The sequence below is a fragment of the Pleurodeles waltl genome, chromosome 3_1, assembly GCF_031143425.1.
Source record: "Pleurodeles waltl isolate 20211129_DDA chromosome 3_1, aPleWal1.hap1.20221129, whole genome shotgun sequence".
Taxonomy (NCBI): domain Eukaryota; kingdom Metazoa; phylum Chordata; class Amphibia; order Caudata; family Salamandridae; genus Pleurodeles; species Pleurodeles waltl.
In genome coordinates this window covers 372,972,534-372,997,923 of record NC_090440.1, presented here as the reverse complement: position 1 = coordinate 372,997,923, position 25,390 = coordinate 372,972,534, and the positions used below count along the sequence as shown (strand labels likewise).

Below are 25,390 nucleotides of genomic sequence, written 5' to 3'. Positions count from 1 at the left end.
TCTCCTACTACATATCATGGGAGAAAAGAACAGTAGTGTTGTGCATGAAAATTGAGACCAGGTGCAAAGGGTACCAAAGATTGATCAAAACAGACATGTTTAACATCTATGTTCAAGAAGGTTTGCCTGGGTCCTTTTAAATGTTTTAAATGTGAAAAACACTAGCCTGTCTTGAGAATTCTTCTCTTTGTGAGAATATTGGAAAAAGGAGCCACAATTTAACAGCAAGTATTTTTTGAGGCAAACAATGCTTCATCAACTGGCAGTAATCCTTTACAACAAAATATGCTAATGAACTGCTTTACATAATGGACAATTTTCAATGCTGGACATCACTGAAAAACGTTTAGTAATTATGTTGGTAATTCCATGTCTACCAGTGGTTTTCTACATCTTTGACCATACCCCAAAATCTGAGGGAAAAGTAGGAGTATTATACCTAATCAAGGTCGGATTCATCTCTGTTCTCAGTAACAGAAGGGAGAAGAATGTGTACTGGTAAACAAATGCAAACAATACCTTCCTTGCTTTCTTACACAAATTGGAATCCTGGTACTACAGTTTTGAATTGTAGGGTCCGCAGCCAACATCCCTGCAACAATACTGCTTTACCACTCCTTGCTTGTGTGAACCCCACCAATAGCTGATCATCTACCTGGTGGTCTCTGTTAAAATCAACACAGAAACGTAATGGTCTTTTCCACTATCAAATCGAAATAGCCTCTCCTCCTCCATGGGTGGATGACCTGGAGTAAATTACACTGGAAGGTTGACAGACTGTTCTGACGGGAAACGGCATCACAACTTTTAGTAGGAATGCGGCCCAGGTTCTGAGCACTAGTTTGCTGTGAAGAAGCTAGTATATGGTTGCGCGTCAGACAGGGCCTGCAACTAACTCCAAAGACGAGCTGACGTTATCGCTATGAGTAAAACTGTGTTCAGGGTTTGAAGACACAGAGTGCAGCTATGCATTGGCTCAACTGGGGTGCACATCAAGAATGTTAACACCAAACTGAGGTCCCACTGTAGCATCACAAAGAGTTTGGGTGAAAACATGTGGGTAAGCCCCGTCAAAAACCACATCGTAACAGGTGATTTGAATAACAATGGCTGGTAACTGTAGAAAGGCTGAAAGCGACAACAAAAACACAAGCTCTTGCTGTGACAAACAAACACCACCACAACAGATGGCGGCGCCTGCAAAGGTTGGATATGCCAAGAGGAACACCAAGTGATGAATTTGCCCCAGCATAGATGCTTTTTTGGCAGATGGATGCCTAAGTGGCAAAATGACATCTACGATCTTGGGAGGGAGATCAAAAGCAATCAACTGCTGCACTCAATCTCCACGCATTTAGGTGTAGTTTGCACAGGCCCAGATGTTGGACTCTGCCCTCTGGTTGAGACAGAGCTCCCGCCTGATGTGGATGCCAGCTCAGAGGACAGACGCATATGGCCAGAAGTCCTGGGTAGCAAACTCTCCTTGTCCTGTCTGGGACCAACAAGATGTTTTGAGCCCAATCCTTCCTGAACCTCCCACCCCAAACTGCTGTATTGCAATACCACAGGTGGTAGTGTTGAACGTGAACACCTGCACCTACCCTTCCTTGATGGGCGGGAGGAAGGCTTTTAGTGTAAAGCAAATCGCATGCCACTCCGCAGATTTAGGTGGAACCCACTCTCCACTGGAGACCAAAGTCCTCTGATCTCCACCTCTCTCAGGTGGCCAAACCAGCAACAATGTATCCATCTCAACTGTCAGCTCTGGCTGGGGTTGGGGGAGAGGTCAGCCGTTGGTCAAATTGCGGTCCAGAAACCAGTACCACAGATCTTTTACAGTTTCCCCAGACACCTTAATGGAATCAGATAGGTTCCCTTGGTGTGCTGAGCCCACTGACACTTCAGCTCCCACTGCAGAGCCCACATGTGCCAATTGGTGCAGTCACTAGCAGGATGCGGGAGGCCAAAAAGTCTTCACCAAGAACTAGGACAAAGGACTTGTTGAGGTGGAAGAAAGGCTTGAAACTGCACTTTATCCAGAATGGCTTCAATGAAGTAGAGCTTCTGGAAAAAGAGTCAGGTGTGACCGCCATGTTGATTTAAAACCCTAACGATATCAGGAGATTAGACATAATATGGAGGTGGTCCATGACTGACAGAGGTGAGCTTGCCTTGAAAAGTCAGTCATCCAGGTATGGAAAGCCTGGTATTCCCAACCTCCGACTGCTACCATTATTTTCATGAACATCTGAGTGGCACTGGTGAGGCCAAACGGTAGTACATAGAACTGAAGTGCTTGTAACCCACTTTGAACCACAGGTAACATCTGTGGGACTGCAAGATAGTGATGTGGAAATAGGTGTATTGCAAATTCAACGCCACATCCAGTATCTTGTATCCATGGCAGACAGAACTTGGACCAGGGTAAGCATTTGGAACTTGTCCTGTTAGAGGAAGAAGTTCAGAGGGCAAAGGTCTAAAATAGGACAAAGTCTTACGTTCTTCTTCGGCACTGGAAAATAACAGGAGAAGCACCCAGTACCTGTTTCTATGCTGGCACTCTCTCAATGGCTCCCTCGTCCAACAGAGCCTCGGCTTCCCTTTGTAGAATAGATAAATGCTCCTTCGCAAGTCACTGTGCTGTAGGTGGCATATGACAAGTGGTGGACAGGGAAACGTAGCGTATATGCAGTTTTGGAGTGGCAGGGGAGGGGGCTTTGGGGAGTTGGGAAAGACTGGGTAGTGCATTGCCCCGGAGGGCCTGGATATCGTTGGGCTGGATACCTGACCTCTACATTGAAAAGATGGGGAGGTCTGTTGTTGGAGAGGCAGGAACTGACATTGCCTCTGCTGAATGCCCCTTTTGAGGCCCAGAAAAGGGTGGCACTGTTGGGAGTACAGCTGTGCTGCACTGCAAAAGCTGAGGAAATACACTGTGGTACTTCTTTCTTTGTATGTGCTCCAGGGCCGAATCCGCTTTGTGTCTGAAGATACGGATTCTATCAAATAGCATGTTCATTAATGAGGAGAAGCTCATAGATCTTATCCAGTAATGGCAGTGAAGCACCATGCTGGTACTGACTGCACTACCCACAGAGGAGAGTGGTCTAAGTCATGGTGGAGTCTCAGATTTCGAAAGGACATGCCCATCAGTGTCCATGACCATTGCATGTCCTTTCTCTGGCATTTGTGATGTCGGCGTCAACGCATGGGGAACCAGCAAGGATCCTGGGTCTGAGTGATAAGTTAGGGCAGGCATCTGTCCCAGAGTTGGAAAAGCCCGACAATGGGTTCAAGAGGCACAGTCTGCGTCAGGGATGCATGCATTGGCGGTAATCTGAATGGAGCATTTCTTGGATTATCAGGGCCAGTAAGTCTACAAGACTTCCGTATAGGTGTCAAATATATGCAACATGGCCCCTTGAAGTCTTTGGTCTGTTGTGTTGTTACTGAATGACCTGGAAATGTGGGTTGGATCAGGACAAGTGGAGCGACCAGCTTCACAGTACAAGATGAGATCAGGAGGCAGACCCTGACATCCACGTGACTTTTCTTGACAAGAGTGGCAGGAAGAAGGAAAGTCACATTTAGACTTATGTTTTTGTTAGATTTTGACTACTCTGATGACTTGCAATAGGAAGAGAACCCCTTTTGAGAGCGGCCATGAGAACGCATTTGCATCCTCGATGAGTGGGACCAAAGCTTCTCCACGTTTATGGTGTTCAGCAATGTAGAGCTTGGTGTTGTGGGCTTAGATGTGCTGAGCTTGATCCTGGCGCAGTCGTATGAGGAACATGAACACCTGATACATACCGGGTGAAGGACCATCAACGACATCTGCATGTGGCACTCCCTGCAGGGTTAGAAGCCTGTGGTTTTAGGTAGCAGCATGTCCCTTGCGCACTATAGAAGATTTGTCAAAATAGGTTATGTGAAATTACAGAAAATAAGGGCCCGAGCTCCTGATTCGCCCAACAAGACAGAGAAAAAAAGGGAATCAACATCAGTGCACAGAGGTGACTACTGTATGTGACTCTGGCGTAATTTCCGTGGTAACACGGACTAGACACCTACCAGCTCGAGAGGCAAATTGCTGAGAAAAATCTCCAGATGCAGCTTAGCACCTGGGGAGTCACAAGATGAGGAATCTACAGTTAAAATTATCCATCATAAATGGGTAATTTCAGATTTTTTTTTATAAACTCTGTTTTAGGATGCAAACCAATACAGCTACAAGATATACAGCTAATGCTTTTCCCCTTTTATATTTTAAGAAATAACCAATTGGATGTACAACATACACTTTTTAAATGTTATATTAAAATAGGTTGACCGTTGTAAAGTAGCACTTGTTTTGATTGCTTTACCTTCTTTTCACAAACTGAAAAGAAATAAAAACTTTTTATATTTCATATAGGCATAGCGACAAGTGAAAAGCCATACTTTTCAGCGCTATCTAACTTTTTGACTCTTTGGGGGACGTTCACAAAAGTATTTTCCCGATATGCGAATTCTCACATCATTAAGAAAACACTCAGCCACGCTTGTTTCTTTCTGCAATATTCTATTTAATTTAGGACCCCGGTGTGCCGTTATTGTTAACGCACTTTCACTCTAGTTGGTAAAAGCAGTACTATATAAATTTTCAAATAAGTACAAAAATGCATAGAAACATTCCTGGATACAGTTTTAAGGCACAAATGGTATTGTAAATAGTCACATCTAAATAGACGCACACGATTTAAAATGTATGTTTACTTACTGACATTAGACCACCAACGAGATCATTTGTGTGGGGATCTTCATCTTTCGTGCCAAGTTGTGGAGAATACAGCTCTGCAGTTCTTAGAATCTCTAGTACTCCATCCAGAGCTTCTGCAACAGGCATCGGACTGCTTTCTTGTGCCGTGTTTATTATATTTATCACCTGTGTTAAAAAAGATGTTTTCGATGGTCAAATGGGATTCTGAAAATAAGTGAAATTTAAACAAACCAGCTATACTAATTCGCTATAAAGGTTACTAAATTACAAACAGCAATTATGTGATTCCGGTGCTACAGAAACAGTGCTTTCAGTAGTCCTGTTAGATGAGCAGAATGGGCTACACAGGAGCATGCATACACTATTTACATTGATCAAAAGTATAAACTGGGAAAAGGGCACCGCACAAAAATGACAACATTGTTCATTTATTGTATAAGCCATGTGGGTCTCTGAGAACTGTTATAAGTGGCATATAAGAGGATAATAACATTTTGTTTGTACGTATACATTATCACACAACAACCCCTCTTCAAATCATTCTTATAGGATAAAAGCGTAGAATGCTGTGCCACAGCCACACACAAAATAAAGACTACAGTCTTGGCCAGCTAGCCAAATAACGATCACATAAAAATCTCTAATACGCACACATCTTACTAGGCAGACCATTTTATGTACTTTTTGAAATCTTCAGTGAAGTACTCCCTCTATATACAAACTCAAAAGTTGAAATGATGACCACTAGAGACACCAAAAATATTTACAACAAACCTTTAAAATTCATGATTCCTTTTGTGAAGATACCATAAGAGCCTACGGGGAGGCGATTCAACGACTAAAGAGATATTACTAAATCATAACCAGCCTAAAAGATATGCTCGAATCCACCACAGCTGAACAATCTAAGTCAACTACAAAAGGTCTCAACATGGCTCAACCGTGACATAATATTCAACCACAGTTCTTAGGTTTCCTGTGCTATGGACAAACGTATTTTTTATGCTACTATACATTCAGAGTCTAATATGGCCTGCTTTGGATTGAGATGTGTCCCTTATAAAGCAGGGGATTTTTTGTCTGGTGCAGCACGTTTCCATCATTGAACATATGGCACGACAAGCTACTTCAAAAGAGAGATGGAAAAGGTAAAACATCGAAAAGGTGAAATATGTTTTAATTTATGGATATGGACACTTTGGAAAGGTACAGTGGATTCAAAATACATTGATATGCTTCCATTGTAAGGGATGGTGTTATACACCTAGCATTGGTGGAGTCACATCTTATGTTGGACCAGAGGTCCCTTTTGCAAATACAGAACACACACACAAATGTGTACAGCTAAAACCCGCCACAATAAGCTCGGCATCTGCTCTTTAAAGGGGGGAGGTGGCCCTAATGAAGATGAACTCTCCTGGGTACTCAAATCAAGTCACATATTTTGTGTATAGTATGTGGACAGCTTCATAAAAAGACTTTCACAAATAAAGCAAAAATATAATATTTACCAAGACAATGAGGAACTATTTGTTGTTATTGTGGCATCAGACCACATGTATGTTACATTAAGAATAAAACCTAATTTATCGATTATCTTCAATAGTTTGTATTTAATACACCTAACACACCCAGATCAAATATTACATGGTTAACGTTTCTTTACACTGAATCCCAAATACAGGGAGATGAATTACTACGAGCCCTAACCTAGTGTGCTCCAGAAGACATAACGTAAGTTTGATTAGGTACCATGTGGGGGTAAATGCTGCTATACTTTTGGAACAAAACAAACCTTACTAACGGTGCCTTGTCGGAAATGTTGATAGTACACATACAATTTAAGGAGTTATACTCTTCCTGGATTTACATGCTGATTTCTAACAGATGCAATAAAGTAGACCTTTACAATTATAATATGGGATATTCTTGAAAATGTGTCAAATACCCACAATTCTTCCAAATCCACAAGAACAAGCAGCACCATCTTCTCCATTACGAGAAAAAGTACCCGCTAGCACTAAGTTTAAGATCAATTTGGGAAATGTGGCACCTTTTGCTCTTACCAAGCAACATGATTGAATTATTTTCGGTGGTATCCCATTGAGTGTAAAGCTCTTAATTATACCCAAAAACAAAATGTTCATTCGAGAGATTCACTACACTTTAATTTGGTTTATTAACCAGCTAATTAAGCTAACTTGTCTTACAATCATATTTGGGGGGGGGGGGGAGGGTGACTCAAAAGAGGGCATCATCTACGCACAATTAAATTGGTATATGATGCTGACCAAACTTTGGGACGAAAAAAACACTCAGCTCTCAACAATTCAGATATATCTCTTAAATGCAGTGTGTAGGACAGTTTCATATTTCTAGTATAGTTACCCTCACTTTTGCCTGATGTCAGTGTGTTTAGACTGTAGATCACTGGGATCCTGCTATTCAGGACCCCAGTGTCTGTGCTTGCTCCTCTAAATTTGGTTGCTGGTAAACTTTTTACACCCACAATTGGCATACTGATGCACCTATGTAAGTCCCTACTATATGGTACTTAGGTACCCAGGGGACTGGTACGCCAGGGTCACTCATGGGCTTCGGCATCTATTATGCCATCCATGGGGCCCATGCAAACTGTGTCAGCACGTCTGCCATTGCAGTCTGTGTGAAATATGCATGCACCCTTTCACCACAGTATAAGGCTTGCCTTATATCCTGGTCACTGCACTTAGACACTGTAAGTCACCCCTTAGGTAGGCCCTTCAGCCCACGGGAAGGGTGCATGTCCCTAAGTGTGGGGGTACCCTTGCATGAGCAGGGTACACCTACAGACCCCAGACTCCATTTCCTGGGCTTAGTAAGTGCAGAGAAGCCATCTTAAGGCACTGGTCAGCACGAGTGGTCCAACTACATAATGGCTTCTCTGAACCTAGGCATGTTTGGTGTCAAACATTGCCACTCCTAGTTGCATGATACCATACACTCTGGGGGTCCTTAGAGGATTCCCGGGTTCTGGCTGTGCAGCCTTACAGAGTCTAAGCTGCCAGCCCAAGCTGCTGCTGACTCTCCTGCTGGTGGGCCTGGCCCAGTCCAGAGAGGCAGAGCAAAGGATTTCCTGCAAGGGGGAGGTGTGACCACCTCCCCTTGTGTATTAGGTGTCCAAGGGCTGGGGTGGGGTGACCTCTGAGCGCCACCAGACTGCTTTGAAGGGCAAGTTTGGTGCCCTCCTTGCATAATCCTGTTCGCACCAATTCAAGAACCCCCGGTTCCTGCTCTGGTGTGAAACTGCACAAAGAACAGGGGAGTGACCACTGCCCTGTCCATCTCCTCCGCTAGAGAGGTGCACAGAGCTCTGCCAGGTGGCCTCTTGATTCTGCCATCTTGAAAATAAGATGTGAAAAGGTCCCGGGGGCATCTGACTGGTTAGGCCAGATAGATAATGTCCCTGACCCCCTCTGATAGGCAGGTCACTTCAGAGTGACCAACCTGCTTTTAGAGTTACTTATGGGCTCCCCCGAGGATGGGTCCTCAGATTTGCCAAGCAAGACTCTCCAAGGAACCCTGTGGAAGACATCTTCTGCTCCTGGCCTCGGGAACCGCTGCAAGTCTGCTTTAGAAACAAAAAATGACTGCTTCTAGAGGAAAGCCTCCCATTGCAACATTGTTTCTACAGATCCTGCAAGACTTCTGCAACACCCAAGGCTGTGCATCCTCCTGGGTCACAAGAACTCTGTTTGCACCTGGAAGCACAAAGAAATCTGCCTTGGAGTGAAGGAGTCACTCCCCTGCATCCGCAGGCACCTCAAGACAACATCCACCTGCTGGTGGGGTCTGTTGTTCCTCCAGCATCGAAAGGCTCTGCTTCACAGGCGGTGAGTCTGTGGCTTCCTCTGGGTCCTCCTTGTCTTCTCACCAACTTGGGAGACTGTAGACCCCTGCTCCTGCCACTGGACTGGAACCCATGTACATGTGACTGTTGCACTTGCCAAGGCTTGTTGACTCTTCCTCTGGGAGATCTTCGGGCACCAAGAAGCCCCGGCCCTCAGCACTCTGCAAGTCGAAGACCAGCCCCTGTCCTGCAACTCCTGTGAAGTGGGACTTCTGTTTTGTTGTGCTGGTGAGGCCTCCTTGTGACTCACTGTGTCCATCACCTGTGGGTCACTCGTCGGGGCTACAATGACTTCTGCTGACCTTCCTGCATGCTGAGGGCCAGCCCTGACTTCACCTCAAGGGTAAAGGCTCCGGGACCTTGCTGGCACCCAAAACTCTGTAAATACTTCTTACGCTCCTATTTGCATTTACCAGTGCTAGTAGGTGACCTGGCTGGTGACTGACCCTCCTGCAATCCGGCGACCATCGAGGGACAGCTCGTAGGTGATTTCTGGGATCTTCTGCAGCCGGACTTCTTCCTCCACTGACATGCAGGAACTTCACATCGCGAAGGGTGGCCATTGTCACCTGCACTACCTGGGCACCTACCCCCTTCCTTTTCAAGTCCTCCACATCTGGAATCCGTCCCTGGGTTCCACCAGCCTGGTCCATTGGTCGTCACAGCAAATGGAAAATCTGAGGCATCAACTGACTTCAGAGAGAATCCCTTTGTTCCTCTGCAGCCGGGTCCCCTGGTGCAGGTACTACTGTCTTCTGGGTATGCTCAGTGGGGGCACTCTCCAATCTTCCTCGTCTGCTGGTTTCCTCGGGGTCCACTGGGAAAGGTCCTGAATCCCACAAACCCCAACCATTACTCCCTGTGTTAGCTTAAGAGACGACTGGGTGGGTAACTACCTTGCAATGGGTCGCTGGGGACCCTTACTGCACTTATCCCTGGTGATTTCATCGACCTAGCTACCTACCACACTTACCTTGGTTGCGTTCACTATTTCACATTCCACTTTCTTAGTATATGGTTTGCCCCCCACATAGGGACCAGTATATTTTGTGCTATTTCTGCTGGTTGTTTTGTGTATATATTGTGTGTAGACATCTAAAAAGGGAGGTACGCCAATGTTAGTCCAATAGAAGAGCTGTAATAAAGAATCCCTTATTTTTTAGGGTGTTCAGAGGTGGAGGGGGAGGGCATTCCAGGACCTGGAGGCAGGGTGAGAGAAGGAGTGTCCTCTGGAGTGGCGGATGCACAGAGTCTGTGTAAGGACAAGGTGGGCAGAGCTGAGGTTTTTGGATAGCTGATGGAAGCTCAGGCGGTGGTTCATGTAAGTAGTTCCCTGGTCGTGAAGAACTTTGTAGGCATGGGTCAGTAGCTGGAACTGGCATCTCTTCTGGATAGGGAGCCGTTGGAGGTCTCCGAGGTGCTGGGTGAGGTAGGGTCCTTTTGGGCAGGCTGAGGATCAGTCTGGCTGCTGTGTTCTGTATCGTCTGGAGCCTTCTCATGAGTTTCCTGGTGGTGCCTGAATAGAGTGCGTTACCGTAGTCTAGACGGCTGGTGATGAGGGCCTATGTCACTGTTTTTCTGATGCTGATGGGGAGTCACGTGAAGATTCTGCGGAGAGTGTGGAAGCAGGCTGGGGAGACGATGTTGACCTGTTGATTCATGGAAAGTTTGGTGCCTAGGATGATGTTGAGGTTCCAGACATGGTCTTTTTTTATGGGTCCGAGTTCTGATGGCCACCACGTGTCATTCTAGGAGGAGGTGTGGCTGCCAAAAATCAGCACTTTCGTTTTGTCTGTGTTGAGCTTCATCCAGGCAGAGACATTTTTCATGCAGTTGTATAAGTTGGACTTCGTGGTGGTGAGGTCAGCTGAGAGAGAGAGGACGAACTGGGTGTCGGCATAAGAAATTATGCCAATGTCTTGGGCTCTCGCGATGTCTGCTAGCGGCGTCATGTAGATGTTGAAGAGGGCAGGACTGAATAATGAACCTTGAGGGATGCCCAGATGTTGTGTTTGGGTCAAGAGGTGAAGGGGGAGGAGACGGGTTCTCTGGGTGCGTCCCATAAGGAAAAATGCCATCCATCTAAGGGCATCATCCTCGATTCAGAACTGGTGTAGTCATTTGATGAGTGTGTGTTGGGAGACAGTGTTGAAGGTTATAAAGAGGGCAAGGAATATCAGGGTGGCAGATCTTCCTCTGTTGAGTAGGGTGTGGATGTCATCTGTTGTGGCGATCAGGTCAGTCTCAGTGCTGTGGTTGGCTCTGAATCCTGATTGGGAGGGGTCTAGCAGGCTGTTTCTCTCCAGGTGTTTGGAGTTGGAGGTTGATGGCTTTCTCAAGGACTTTGGCGGGAAACCGGAGCAGCGAGATGGGGCGGTAGTTCTGCAGATCGCTGGGGTCTGCAAAGGGTTTCCTGAAGAGGTGTCTGTCCTCTGAGTATTTCTAGGTGTTGAAAGGTGGCTGTGGCTTTGGAGGCATTGAGGATTTTGGTGAGCTGGTGGCTGATATTGTCACTTCCGAGGCAGACGAGTCGTCGGGGGCATGGGACTGAGGGAGCTCCCGAATTCAAAGAGGTCATTAGGGCTGTAGTGTTCGGTGCGCCAAGCGCCATTGCTGACAGTTTTCATGGAAAGGGTAAGGCAGAGTAGGTTGATGGGCTGGAGAGCTAAGTTTCTGTATATGGTGGCTATCTTGTTGTGGAAGTGATCTGCTACAGTGTCACAGAGTTTCTGTGAGGTGGGATTGAGTTCTCGGTGGCTGATGGGTAGGTGAACTCTCTGACGGTGGTGATGAGTTCCTTGGTCTGGTTGGTGCTGGCCTCAATGCAGTTTGCCAAGGCCTCTCTTTTCGTTTCTTTGAGTTGGTGGTGGAAGGTGGGGAGGACCGATTTGTAGGTGGCTGGATCGGTGTCACTTCTGCCATCGGTGCCATCTTCTTTCTAGGTGTGTGCAACTGCGTTTCAACATGCTGAGTTCTGGGGTGTCCCAGATGGCCTGTTTGGTGGGTCTGTGCATTTTGGCTGGTTTGGTGGGGTTGACTTGGTTGGCAGCACAGATGATCTAGTTGTTGAAGTTCTCTACTGCACAATCAGGTTGGTGGAGACATCAGGCTGGGTGATGCTGAGGGTGTTGGTCCACTGGTGCTGAGTGACTTTGGCCCAGATGCAGAAGAGGGCGATGTGGTGGTTGGGGGTGCTGTGGGGGTGGTCCAGCAATGGTGAAATGGACCAGGTGAGTTCCCTAGTATGGCTGTATCAGACTCTGTTGCTGAACATGAAGATGGGGTCTAGTGTGTGTCCTGCTCTGTGCATGGGGTCTGAGACCAGTTGCGAGAGGCCAATGTTGTCCAATTCTTCCAGAAGGTCCATGGAGTTGGTGTCTGTGGGGTTGTCCAGGTGGAAAATGAGGTCTCCCAGGAAGACGCAATGTTTGGTTTCGATGGCGAGTTGGGTAATGAATTCTGTGATGGCGTCGCTAAGGTCGGTTCGGGTCTGGGGGCAGTGGAGGGGTTTAAATGTTAGGGGCAAGTTTGACTTAGTGAGGGAGCATAGTCAGTGCAGCCGATTGACATTAGGCTGGTTTGCTGGCTTCTCCCCCACAAATCTTTTGAATACGAATAGGGGCAAATAGCATACTTCTAAGCTAGAATTGCCAGCTTTGCATCTCTGCTCTGGCCTACACTGGACCACCATTCCTAGAATTTACATCTTTATTTCCTCAGATATTCACTGGGCCAGCACCCACAGAATGCCCCTTTAGTGTATCCTCACTGGTCTGGCCCAACACCCTAGAATGCCCTATCACATGTAATTTTGGGTCCGAATTGAACATCCAAACATAATCATCGAATGCTCATTTGGTGTGCCCTCCTAAGACCCCACTGGATCATCACCTTTGGGAGGACCATCTAGTATGGTTTGCACTCAACCATCACCAAGAGTAGGCCCCTTTTTGTAGACTCTTATGTCACCACTTGACCATCTCTCATTTAATACTCCGCTGGTTTTCCTACTAGTCCACATCCCTCTGCTGTCAGTAGTACTCAGGCAGAGTAGGGCTGTATTTATAAAGAGCCCCGAGGCGGGCAAAATGCAGGCATTTCGTGTTTTAAAAAAAATTATAATCTCCTGTTTCTTTTTGGGAACAGCGCGTGTTCAATGATAGATGCAGGGACAGGCGTCTAATTGCGATGGAGTTACCATTGTCAAGGTAATAATAATGAATTTAAACTGTTTCAGTAGAGTCAGCATTTGGTTTGGAACCTGGGTTTGCGACTGGTAACAATGCATTTTCCACATTCGAATAAAAACAAGACAACAAAGGTCATACATATAAACACCGTCCCTTTACATAAAGAACAGTGAATTGGCTTTTGGAGGAACAGCATATGGTAATATTAATAAACCCAATCATCCTCTTTCAGTCTACCTTGTCAACAACGGACAGCACTCTCACAATTTGGAATTCATCCAGTGTGGACCGCCTTGTGGACGCCTTGCAGCAGAAGTTAATCATTGGTGCACTCGGTCACGATCCTTGTAAAAACTGCAGACACTCTTACTACTGCTTAAAGCTAGGCTATACCAACATGTTTTCATCAGCACTGACGCACAGCAATTAAGTTATATCTGGATCGGGTTTTCACACTCAGTGATTACAATTTATAGAGCAATTTAATTTGCTCTGTAGCACGTGGACATCGAAAGAGTCTTATTGTGTTTATCATTTTCCCATTGACATTCTGGAACAATGAACCAGGTTCGAGTGGCGGCGTCTGCGTAACGTCTTCTGATCCTAGGCACATCGCTTATTCTTCCCAAGGCTAAAGAATGACTCTTACCTTGTATGATGTAACTGATGGACTTTGCAGACAGTCAGTCATGTATGTGGCAAAGGCTAAAGAAAGGTCTGGACAGGAGTCAACCACACCGGCCAGTATGCATATGGTCACTGCAGCCTGGTGGGGGGCCCCACTGCGATCATCCGTTCCCCTCTTGCACAATGAATGCATCACTGTTGCTCAGCATGTGGGTAAAATGATCAGCAATTTTTTTTTAAATCATCCTGCCCGCGCTGCCTTCAAGTGCTGCCATGGGGACAGGCCAACGTTACCAGAACCAATCCAGATTTTGCTCTCATGTGTTTCATACTTCAATGCCATGAGAGTAACTCAAGGATTGGTTTGGGCAGGTGAGCCCTGTGCTCTAATGAACACAGAGGGGGCTATGCAGTGCTCCCCCTGGTTATGTCATAGAGTATGGGTTTAGAAGCGAAAAGTGCATATGTCAGGTTGGACACAGCAAGAATCCTGTCCACCAGACATGCGCACTGGACTGCAGTTAGCAACAATGCCAAGCAACGTGATAACCAACGCCCGCCCCTCATTCCTGATGTACAAACACAGCAGGAAGGCTCAGCCCAGTGCTTTGGAGAGTCAGAACTTGGAGTTGTTTAAATTATACACATGTGGTGGGCCGCAGGTGGGGGAGGCAACGCTCTTACGCTCAAGAGAAGAAACCACCCCTGCCTGGGGGTCTGTATGCAAGGGTTCCTTTGACTAAGGTATTGTCATCGGTGTGGAGTTGAATGTTGAGGTTTTCTATGATTGGTGTGGTTTTGTCTTCGGTGGTGGTGGTGCAGATGATTGATTCCTTGTGTATGATGGTGATGCCACCTCTGTGTCTGTTTGTGTGGTCTCGGTGTTTCATCTTGTAGCCGGCTGGTGTGGCAGTGGCGATGTCAGGAGCTGATGTGAGGGTCAGCCAGATCTCTGTGATGAATGTCACGTTGGGGGCAAGGGTGGAGATGGTGTCCCAGACTTCGGTGGCATGTTGGAAGACCAATCTATAGTTGCTCTAGAGTTGATCAGGAGGCACCAGAGTGGTTCTGTGGGAGTGGTGGTGGTCGGCAGGGAGGGTGTGGGTTTTGGCAGGGGCGGTCGGTCCAGGATGGAAGTGAGACGACAGTGGAGGCAGGTAAACGGTCCCGCTGTGGAGCGAGAAGATGCAAGGCAGCAGTTGTTGTGCCTGGAGTCCAGGGCACAGAGTTCAGAGGCAAAGTACGAGTGGGAGTCAGGAGGGCTAGAGTTTCTAGTGCTGAGTGCAGTCCAAACGCTGATGGGCACAAATGGATTGCTTGGCCACACTGTGGAGTTCACTAAGTAGATCTTATGGAGGGGTGTTGGGGATGCAGGAAATGGGCAGACTGGGAAAAACAGAGCGGAGAAAACAGCGAGGTGGCCTGGGGCACTGGAACCTAAGGAGTGGTCTGCTGGCTGGCAAGGCTGGCTCCCTCGGGCAGGAGCAGTCCGACAGTCAGCTGAGGCATCGACTGGCAGCAAGGGGAGCTGGCAATTCCCTGCAGAATTCCTAGAATCTATTGTGCAATCACAAAATAAAAATAAAATACATTATTTCATAGTGTTAAATTAGTTTGTAAACGAAACTGAATACTCTTAGATACCAGGCAAGGTTGTCAGCTTTTAATGCCTTCCTGTTTTGTGGAAGACCATTGTACATAAAGACTCCCCTACTAGTGGACGAGTATTAATTTTCTTTGTTCATATCTACTCCATATAATTTAGGGAAAGAAAAAAAAATGGTCATGTGTCAGAATGTTCATATCCAAATGGAAAATGAGGTGGCATAAACATGAAAGACAACTTTAATGGAATATGCTATATTTTATGTGGATAAAGCAATCAGATAGCTGCTCAGTGTGGAATTCCTTTTTAGTGCAACATCATAATAAGAGAAGCTCTACAGTAGAGGAGATAGTGCAGGCAAGGCTTGAGCAGAACATCTACAGGCCCACAATTCTCTGTACTACACCTGCACCTCTAGAATCCTTATCACAATCAAAAACAAATATTCTATATTCTCATAAAAATATATATTTCTTAGTAGTATTAAATACTAATACGTATTTTTAGCTTTAGCTGCCTTATTTTTTTGTGGCACAGAATGGCGCCTTAAGTCTCCACTACTACTGAAGGAATCTTAATTTTCCTCACTTCCAAAGAGGGACAAAGGGGTATAAATTTAAAAGATGGTTAACGTCATGAGGTACATTGAAAATGGCTGTGTTTTAGCATGGGGTTTTCATTGCCATGAATGGAAAACTCCATTGTAAAATGACAGCCTTTTCTTCTTATATCTGAGAACATGCATTACAAACAACCATGGCAATGTACGGACCACAACTGTACACACACTAAGTGATGGAACATGCACAAGAAAGAAAAAATACAAGTCCAAATTAAAAAGAAATAAGCTGCTCTGACCTTCGGTAGAAATTGAGCACGCGTAAAGTAATGATAGTCCTTATCAGAAAAAGAATGTACATGCCGGGTAATATTTGTCTGGTGTGATTCTTAAAGATAATCTTTTTATTCATTTATAAGGCATAGAGCAAATGATTTTCTTTAGATGTAAAAAAATGACACATATTACAAAGTAGTAGCTACTTATTTGTAGATTATACTTACTTTTAGATCATGCTTGGAGATAGTTTTGCTTATAATGAAGCCAGTGTGCCCCATCATGAACGGCGTCGCTGGCTCAGTGCAGAACCTGTACACTTAGTGCATTAGGGGCCAGATGTAGCAATTTCCGAATCGCAAATTCAGATGCAGAATGGTGTCTCGGACACCGTCTGCGAATCGCTATGGGGTCGCAAAGACCCACCTCATTAATATTAATGAGGTGGGTTGCATTTTGCGACGCCATAGCGATTCCCTGCACTCACAGGGATGGTGGCCTGCTGGAGACAGCAGACCTCCATGTCTGTGACTGTTTTTTAAATAAAGCATTTTTTTTTTTTTTTTGTATTGCAGCCCGTTTTCCTTAGAGGACCACTGCCTGCTCTGAACAAACATTTCTGGCAACATTCACAAAGGGGAAGGTTCCCTTTTGCGAATGGTTTACCACCAGTGTGACACTGGTGGTAACTGCGTTCGCGGTCACAAAGCAATTTAGCATTGCGGTGCGGGTCGCAAATAGGAAGGGGACACCCCTTCGTATTTGCGAGTCGCATTCACATTTTGCGAGTCGGTACCGACTCGCAAAATGTGAATGAGCATTGGAATGCGCATTTTGCATGGCACAAACTGCGATTTTCGCAGTTTACAACATGCAAAATGCTACCTACATCTGGCCCCATGCTTCTAAAGTTCATAAATATAAATCAGAATTTCTCTAGGTTAATGCATGAACTTTAGACAGAACAAGTCAGAAACAGAGAGAGGCAGTCACTGCTCACTATCTCAGTTTCATGCATTAACTCGGAGACATTTGGAGATAAATGTATGAACTTTGGACTCCTCAAGCGCAAAAAATAATAATGCTCAGCACTGTGCTGAGCAAGTGCAGCTCTTCACGATATGGGCCCATGTTGTTTTTGAAGAAGCCTTCGTTCCAAGATGACGTCTCTATTCATCAAATAGTCTTTGACACATGGTGACAGCAATGTAAGTGATATAGGAATCAGGAATCAGTTATACATCAAACTGCATGCGTTGAGAGATGTATACTACAAACCAAAAGGACAGTCTCCATCTGTTGGAAACCACAGGTATGCAGAGCTGTGCTGTCACGCCAGGCTCGAAAAGCTGTGGATAACACTGCTACTTTGTTCAAGAGCACAGGGTGTTCTGGTGCGCATTTGCACTCCCATGCATTGTGGACACAGCAGCATTAATTGTAATTGTAATTGTAATTGTAATCGTATTTATATAGCGCTTACTACCCCTGACGAGGCGTCGAAGCGCTTTTCGATGAGTAGCACGCTACTCCGGTACCCAACAAGAATTAGTGATGCATTAGTATAATTTAATAAGGAGTACAGTTTTAGTATTATTATGAGTTAATTTGAGTTGCGGATATGAGAGTTTGTTAGTTAGATTGACTGGAGTAATGGAGGGGTGGAGGAGGAAAGAAATCCAGAAGTGTTAATTGGGAGTTTGTCCTTCATTTGCTCAATCCAAAGGCTTGAGATTAATAAAAGGGGGGCGGAGGGGAAAGAGGATGTGGAAGGGTTAGGGAGAGCATAGTAGCAGGGTGAGATGAATGCAGGAGAATTTAGTAGGGTTGTGTGGGAGGTCACAGAGGTAGAGTGAGGTTTGGTGAGTTAGATGTGGGGGTGGAGGGATGAGCTTAGGCAGAGATATTTAGGAGATGGAAGTGGTCGAAGGGATTTGGGATGAGTCCGAGTGAGAATGGAGGATAGTTTGATAGAGACATGACATAAGAGCGATGAGTAGATAAGTGTGATAAAAAGAGAGGAGAAATTCATAGAAACATGCCAGGCACAGAAACAACATATACACATATATATATATATTTATACACACACACACACATGACTATACACACACATCTGCACATACAATACATAATTAGAAACATGGGTAAAAAATACTTAGTCGTCCATCCATCATCCTGGTAAAAATGCGGGAACTCCCCCACCTACCTCGAGGGTGGACGGGGCGTGGCCCAGCGGGCGGAGCCCACAGGTGCTCCACAAAGGGAGAAACCCTCCACTCTGTGTCTCCAGCAGAGGAAGACAGAAACCGCGCGTCCCAGTCAGACACAGACCACGCTCCAGCACATCATCAGCTCACCTCCAGGAAGGATTCCAGATCCCCTCCGCCATGGGATCTCTGAGCGCACAGCCCCGCCCCGCCCCATCCCTGCTAAGCCCAAGAGCCAGGGTGGGCCGTCCTTTCCAGAAGGTGAGCTTCAACTGCGGCATCTGCCGCGTCCACATTGTACACTAGGGTACGTGATGGGCCACGGGGGCAAAACGTCTTCAGCAACCTTGTGTGCCCCCGGCAATGTCATTGCCACTAGTGCGTCCCCGCGGAGATGTCCTCGCGCCCCTGCGCATCAACAACGCACCACGCGAGTCGGCGGCAAACGCAGTGGGGTCGCCTTGGAAAGCTGTCCATCATTCTGGCAAGAGGCGGGAATTCCCCTACCTACTTCGAGGGTTGACGGGGCGTGGCTCAGCGGGCGGAGCTTACAGGTGCTTCATAAAGGGAGAACCTTCTACTCTGTGTCTCCAGGAGAGGAAGATAGAAACCGCGCGTCACAGTCAGACACAGACCACGCTCCAGTACACCATCAGTTCACCTCCAGGAAGGACACCAGATCTTCCTCTGCTATGGGATCTCTGAGCGCACAGCCGTGCTACATCCTTGCCAAGCCCAAGAGCCAGGGTGGCTTGTCCTTTCCAGAAGCTGAGCTTCGACTGCGGCACCTGCTACGTTTATATTGGTAAGTGCTTCCTTTGAGGTTTAGTTTCTGTAAAATGAGCATCGTGGCCTACACAACCGGAGTATTTTCTACGAGTATGTCAGTAAGCGTTACCTAGCATGTTTTATACACCCTGTTTATATTGTACACTAGGGGTACGTGATGGGCCACGGGGTAAACGTCTCCAGCAACCTTGTGTGCCTTTGGCAATGTTATTGTTACTAGTGCGTCTTTGTGGGGATGTCCTCGTGCTTCTGCGCATCAACAAACGCACCACCTGAAACGGCGGTAAACGCAGTGGGGTCGTTTTGGAAAGCTGTCCATCATCCTGGTAAAAGGCGGGAATTCCTTTACCTACTTCGAGGGTGGACGGGGCGTGGCTCAGCGGGCAGAGCTTACAGGTGCTTCATAAAGGGAGAACCTTCTACTCTGTGCCTCCAGGAGAGGAAGATAGAACCCGCGCGTCACAGTCCGATACAGATTACGCTCTAGTACATCATCAGTTCACCTCCAGGAAGGATTCTGGATCTTTTTTTGCTATGGGATCTCTGAGCGCACAGCCTTGCTTTATCTTTGCCAAGCCCGAGAGTTAGGGTGGCTTGTCCTTTCCAGAAGCTGAGCTTCAACTGGGGCACCTGCTACGTTTATATTGGTAAGTGTTTCCTGTTGAGGTTTAGTTTCTGTAAAAATGAGCATCGTGACCGAACCAACCGGAGTATTTTCTACGAGTATGTCAGTAAGCGTTACCTAGCATGTTTTATACGCCCCGTTTATATTGTACACTAGGGGTACCTGATGGGCCACGGGGTAAACGTCTCCAACAACCTTGTGTGCCTTGGCAATGTTATTGTTACTAGTGTGTCTCTGTGGAGATGTCCTCGTGCTTCTGTGCATCAACAACGCACCACCGGAATCGGCGGTAAAACGCAGTGGGGTCGTTTTGGAAAGCTGTCCATCATCCTGGTAAAAGGCGGGAATTCCTTTACCTACTTCGATGGTGGACGGGCGTGGCTCAGCGGGCGGAGCTTACAGGTGCTTCATAAAGGGAGAACCTTCTACTCTGTGTCTCCAGGAGAGGAAGATAGAACCCGCGCGTCACAGTCAGACACAGACCACGCTCCAGCACACCATCAGTTCACCTCCAGGAAGGATTCTAGATCTTTTCTGCTATGGGATCTCTGAGCGCAGAGCCTTCCTTCATCTTTGCCCAGCCCAAGAGTTACGGTGGCTTGTCCTTTCCAGAAGCTGAGCTTCAACTGCGGCACCTGCTACGTTTATATTTGGGAGTGCTTCTTTTGAGGTTTAGTTTCTGTAAAAATGTGCATCGTCGCCTACCCAACCGGGGTATTTTCTACGAGTATGTCAGTAAGCGTTACCTAGCATGTTTTATACGCCCCGTTTATATTGTACACTAAGGTTACGTGATGGGCCACGGGGTAAACGTCTCCAGCAATCTTGTGTGCCTTTGGCAATGTGATTGTTACTAGTGCGTCTTTGTGGAGATGTCCTCGTGCTTCTGTGCATCTACAACGCACCACCGGAATCGGCGGTAAACGCAGTGGGGTCGTTTTGGGAAAAGCTGTCCATCATCCTGGTAAGAGGCGGGAATTCCTTTACCTACTTCGAGGGTGGACGGGGCGTGGCTCTGCGGGCGGATATTATAGGTGCTTTATGAAGGGAGAACCTTCTACTCTGTGTCTCCAGGAGAGGAAGATAGAAACCGCGCGTCACAGTCAGATACTGATTACGCTCCAGTACATCATCAGTTCACCTCCAGGAAGGATTCTAGATCATTTCTGTTATGGGATCTCTGAGCGCACAGCCGTGCTTTATCTTTGCCAAGCCCAAGAGTTAGGGTGGCTTGTCCTTTCCTGAAGCTGAGCTTCAACTGCGGCACCTGCTACGATTATAATTGCAAGTGCTTCCTTTGAGGTTTAGCCTCTGTAAAAAGAGCATTGTGGCCTACCCAACCAGAGTATTTTCTACGAGTATGTTAGTAAGCGTAACCTAGCATGTTTTATACGCCCAGTTTATATTGTACACTAAGGGTACGTGATGGGCCACGGGGAAAAACGTCTCCATCAACCTTGTGTTCCTTTGGCAATGTGATTGTTACTAGTGCGTCTTTGTGGAGATGTCCTCGTGCTTCTGAGCATTAACAACGCACCACCGGAAACGGCGGTAAACGCATTGGGGTCGTTTTGGAAAGCTGTCCATCATCCTGGTAAAAGGCGGGAAATTCCTTTACCTACTTCGAGGGTGGACGGGCGTGGCTCAGCGGGCGGAGCTTACAGGTGCTTTATAAAGGGAGAACCTTCTACTCTGTGTCTCCAGGAGAGGGAGATAGAACCTGCGCGTCACAGTCAGATACAGATTACGCACCAGTACATCATCAGTTCACCTCCAGGAAGGATTCTAGATCTTTTTCTGCTATGGGATCTCTGGGCGCACAGCCTTGCTTTAGTTTCCAAAGAAACTATAAATCAATAGAAATATACATATAATCTGAAAAAAATAATTATCCCCATAGGCATATGCAGTTCATAGTTGTTTGAAAAAGGTGGTTATGAAGGAAAGAGCCAACTCTTGAGTAGTTTCCTGAAAACAAGAAAGTTATCTGTGGCTCTTATAGTTGGGGGTAATGAATTCCATAGTTTGGCTGCTTGGACGGAGAAGGATGTACCACCTACAGTCTTTTTCTTGTATGGTGGTGTTGTAAGGCGGGGTGCCAGTCTTGAGCGGAGGGTTCTTTGTTGGATGTATTTGGTAATTTTCTTTCTGATGAAAAGCGGTCCTGTTCCATGTATAGCTTTGTGGGTGATACAAAGCAGCTTGAAAGTGCATCTTCTGGCAACGGGTAGCCAGTGTAGTGCTCTCAAGGCAGGGGAGATGTGGGCTTGCGGCTTTATATGTAGTAGTAGCCTGGCTGCGGAATTCTGGATACATTGTAGTTTTTTCATAACAGATAGAGATGATCCATGGTAGAGGCTATTGGCATAATCCAGTTTGGATAATACAAGTGAGATAGTAGCTTGCACCTTGTGTGGAAATCCGAGGTGAGGGAAAATGCGTCGTAAAGTCTTTAAGGTGATGAAGCTTGTGCGTGCTAATTTGTCTACTTGGGCATTCATAGTTAGTTTGGAATCCATGGTGATTCCTAGGTTTTTCACTTCCTTGGATAATTGAGGAGGTGGTCAGAGATCGTCAGGCCAGCCGCACAGAGGGTCATAATGTTTCCAGTCACCACATGTGAGTATTTCAGTTTTGGAGGTATTTAGTTTGAGATGGCTCCAGGTCATCCACTGATCAACGGCTCTGAGGCAACTGAAGATTTGAGAGTTTTCAATGTTTTTGGGGTCTTCTAATTGAAGTAGTATTTGTGTGTCATCTGCATAGTTGTAGCATGTGAGATGGAAATCATTGATCAGTTCTGGTAAAGATATCATGTAGATGTTAAAAAGCAAAGGTGAGATGATTGACCCTTGGGGGACCCCTGTTTTTGTGAGGTAGGGTTTGGATGAGAAGGGGGGTGAGTGGATGATATTTGCTCTTTTTTGGAGATAGGAAGTAATCCAGTTGAGCGCAATCCCTTGTATGCCGGCTTCGTGGAGTCTTTGAGTTAGGGTGTCATGGTCAACTGTATCAAAGGCAGCTGAGAGGTCCAAGAGAAGTAGTGCAGCAACTCCATTTCGGTCAACTGTTTTTAAGATCGTCCCAGATTGCCATGAGTGCCGATTCAGTGCTTCTTCCTGGGCGGAATCCAGTTTGGAAGTCTGAAAGTATAGAGTTGTCTTCAATGAATTGTGACATCTGGGCGAATGCTGCTCTTTCTATCAATTTGCCCAGGAAAGGTCCATTTGTGATAGGTCTGTAGTTGTTTGGGTCTTGCGGGTCTAGATTTGTTTTCTTTAATAATGGTCGTATGTATGCCTTTTTCAGGTCTGTAGGAAAAGTTCCTGAAGTTAAAGAGTTGTTGATGATTCTTCTTACAGGTGTGGCAGCGGAAGTAGATAGCAGGATGTTCTTGAAGATCTGTGGTGGGCAAGGGTCAGAAGGGCAACCAGAAGGTCTGCTTGCTTTGACCAAATCCATAAATTCATCCTGGGATATTTGTTTGAAGGACTGTAGAGGTTGGGATGGTTTATTCTTAAAGGGTATTTTAGTAAAGGGGTTGGTGCTGATGGTTTTCTTCTGTTTTAAATAGGAGTCCAGTGTGTCTGCCTTGGTTGTGTAGTGAGTTGCCAATTTGTTTGTGAAATCTTGAGTGGTGGGATGACTTCCTTCTATGCATGTGGGTTTTCGAAATTCATTGCGAATTTTGTAAAATTCCTTGGTTGTAGATTGAGCATTTAGAATTCTGTCTGAGTAGTATCTTTTTTTAGCTTTTTTGATTGATGATTTGTATATCCTGTTAAGTTTGTGTAGCTGCAGTTTGTCTTGACTGTTGTTTGTTTTGAGCCAGGTCCGCTGCAACTTTCTGATTTGTTTTTTAATCTTTTTAAGTTCTGTGTTTCTCCAAGGTGTTGGTTTTCTTTTGTCATGTTTAGTTTTTCTGAGTGGTATTAGGACATCAAAAGCTTCCTGTAGCCACTCATAAAGTTTAGGTACAGAATTGATTGTATCTAGATCTGTCTTTGCTGTTAGTTGTGTTTCTAAGTGATCCAAATTGAGTTTTCTCCATGGTCGATAGGTGTATGTATGTAGGTGGTTGTGGGGTGTGTTGATTTGTGGAGTTGTCTGTCGGAAAGTTATCAGATGGTGGTCTGACCAGGTGGTTGGTGTGTTGCTATGAATAGTAACAAGTTCAAGCTTAGCAAAAATGACATCTAGGATGTGACCAGCGATGTGTGTGGGATTGTGTACAATCTGATGTAGATTCAATGCGAGTAGGCCAGTGGTGATAGCTTTTGGATGGGGCATATTGGGTTTGTCAAACCAGATGTTTAGATCCCCAAGAATGCATAGATTGGAGTATAGTGTAATAAGGTTTGAGACTATGTCAAGAAAGGCATCTGGGAAAGTGGAGTTGTTAGGTGGAGGTCTGTAAAGGAGGAGAAAGTTACAGGTGGAAGTTGGAGTAGGGTGGCATCTGGTAAGGAGGGCTTCACAACCTTGTATGGAGATGTTGTCTGTTTTACTGAGGTTTATTGCCTGTTTGAATATAATAGCTAGTCCACCTCTTCTCTTGCCTATACGGTTTTGTGTGATGGTTTGATAGCCTGGAGGAAGGGCTTCGTGCAATACTGGTGCCATGTCATCTCCCAACCAGGTTTCCGTAATGAATAGTAAGTCAGGTTGTGTGTCTGTGAGCAGGTCGTAGATGTGGTGCTTGTTTTTTGAGAGTGATCGAGCATTTATGAGCTGGCAGTTTAGATAGGGTGTGTTAGTGGTAGTGTTGTTTTGTTTAGTAGAAGGGTAAGTAGTATAATGTGAGCTTGAAGCAGGAGTGTTGCTAGTTCTGTTGACTGTTTGAGGCTCACAATAGTCTTGCTTTTCAACATAGTGTTCCTCTTCCAGCAGGTTAAGGAGGCATTTTGTTGGGTCTGTGTGTGTGGGTGGTGAACTTGGTGGCTGAGAGAGCCATGAGGAGTGTAGTGTTTTTTGTAGGGTAGTTTTATTATGAAACAAACAAGGGGATGCGAGGTTGCTATGAGTGGCATGTTTTTTATTATGTTTGCGTTTGTTTAGTGTGGAAGGAGTATGGGTTAGGGGTGGGGGAGGAGCATGTGGATCATGATGTAAGGCTCTAAATTGTGCAATGGAGGAGAGGCGACTGAATGAAGGTTGCTGGGATGGGGTGCTTGTGGTAGGTGTTTGTGAAGAGTGGGGGGGTAGGGGTGGAGATAGGGTGGAATTTGTATCCTGTGTGTAGTCTTGGGGGTGAGAGTGGGTATGATGAAGAGTGTAATGTAAGTTTGTGTTGCTTTGATGTGCTGATGTTTGTGGTTGGTATTGTTTTTGTGGAATAATGAGAGGGGTTATTGGTGTAGTTGTTTTTGGTGAGGGACTTGTATGCGAGTTAGTGCTGTTAAGTGGAATTTGAGTGTTAGATGGGGTGTTGATGTGTTTTGGAGATGAATGTATGAGGTGTATATGAGGTGATGGATGTGTGTCAGGGAGATAAGTATTAGTTGAGATTACAGGAAGAGGTAATATGTGTGGTGGAGTGAAATGTGGGAATTGTATGGTTGTGTGTAATTGGTGAGCAGAGGGGAAGAGTGTGTGTAGATGATGTGTTTGAAGGCAGGGTTTTGGCATTGTTATGAGTTCAGGCGGTCTGTGTGAAGCGAACAGCGGATAGTGTTTTTGGTTAGTATGTGTAGAGAGTGTGTATCTGGGAGACTGAAACTGAGAGAGTTGTATGTTGTAGTTTTGTATTGTGTGGGCGGTGGCAGGTAGTGTTAGTGGGAGGGGACAGAGGAGTGTTTGCTGTGAGTATGAAGGTGTTTGACTGTAGTAGTTATGGGGTGTATGTGTATATGTGTTG

At 45.9% G+C, this 25,390-nt stretch overlaps 1 protein-coding gene across 3 annotated transcripts in view; it reads right to left on the bottom strand.

The window, feature by feature from the left end:
• The window catches only part of PDE8A (phosphodiesterase 8A), a 2,216,737-nt gene that overhangs the window by 536,989 nt on the left and 1,654,358 nt on the right, over positions 1-25,390 (bottom strand). For all 3 annotated transcript variants that reach the window (XM_069222557.1, XM_069222555.1, XM_069222556.1), the window contains exon 14: positions 4,763-4,927. In XM_069222557.1, coding sequence (XP_069078658.1) covers positions 4,763-4,927 — 165 coding nt within the window. The remainder of the gene's footprint in view (positions 1-4,762; positions 4,928-25,390) is intronic.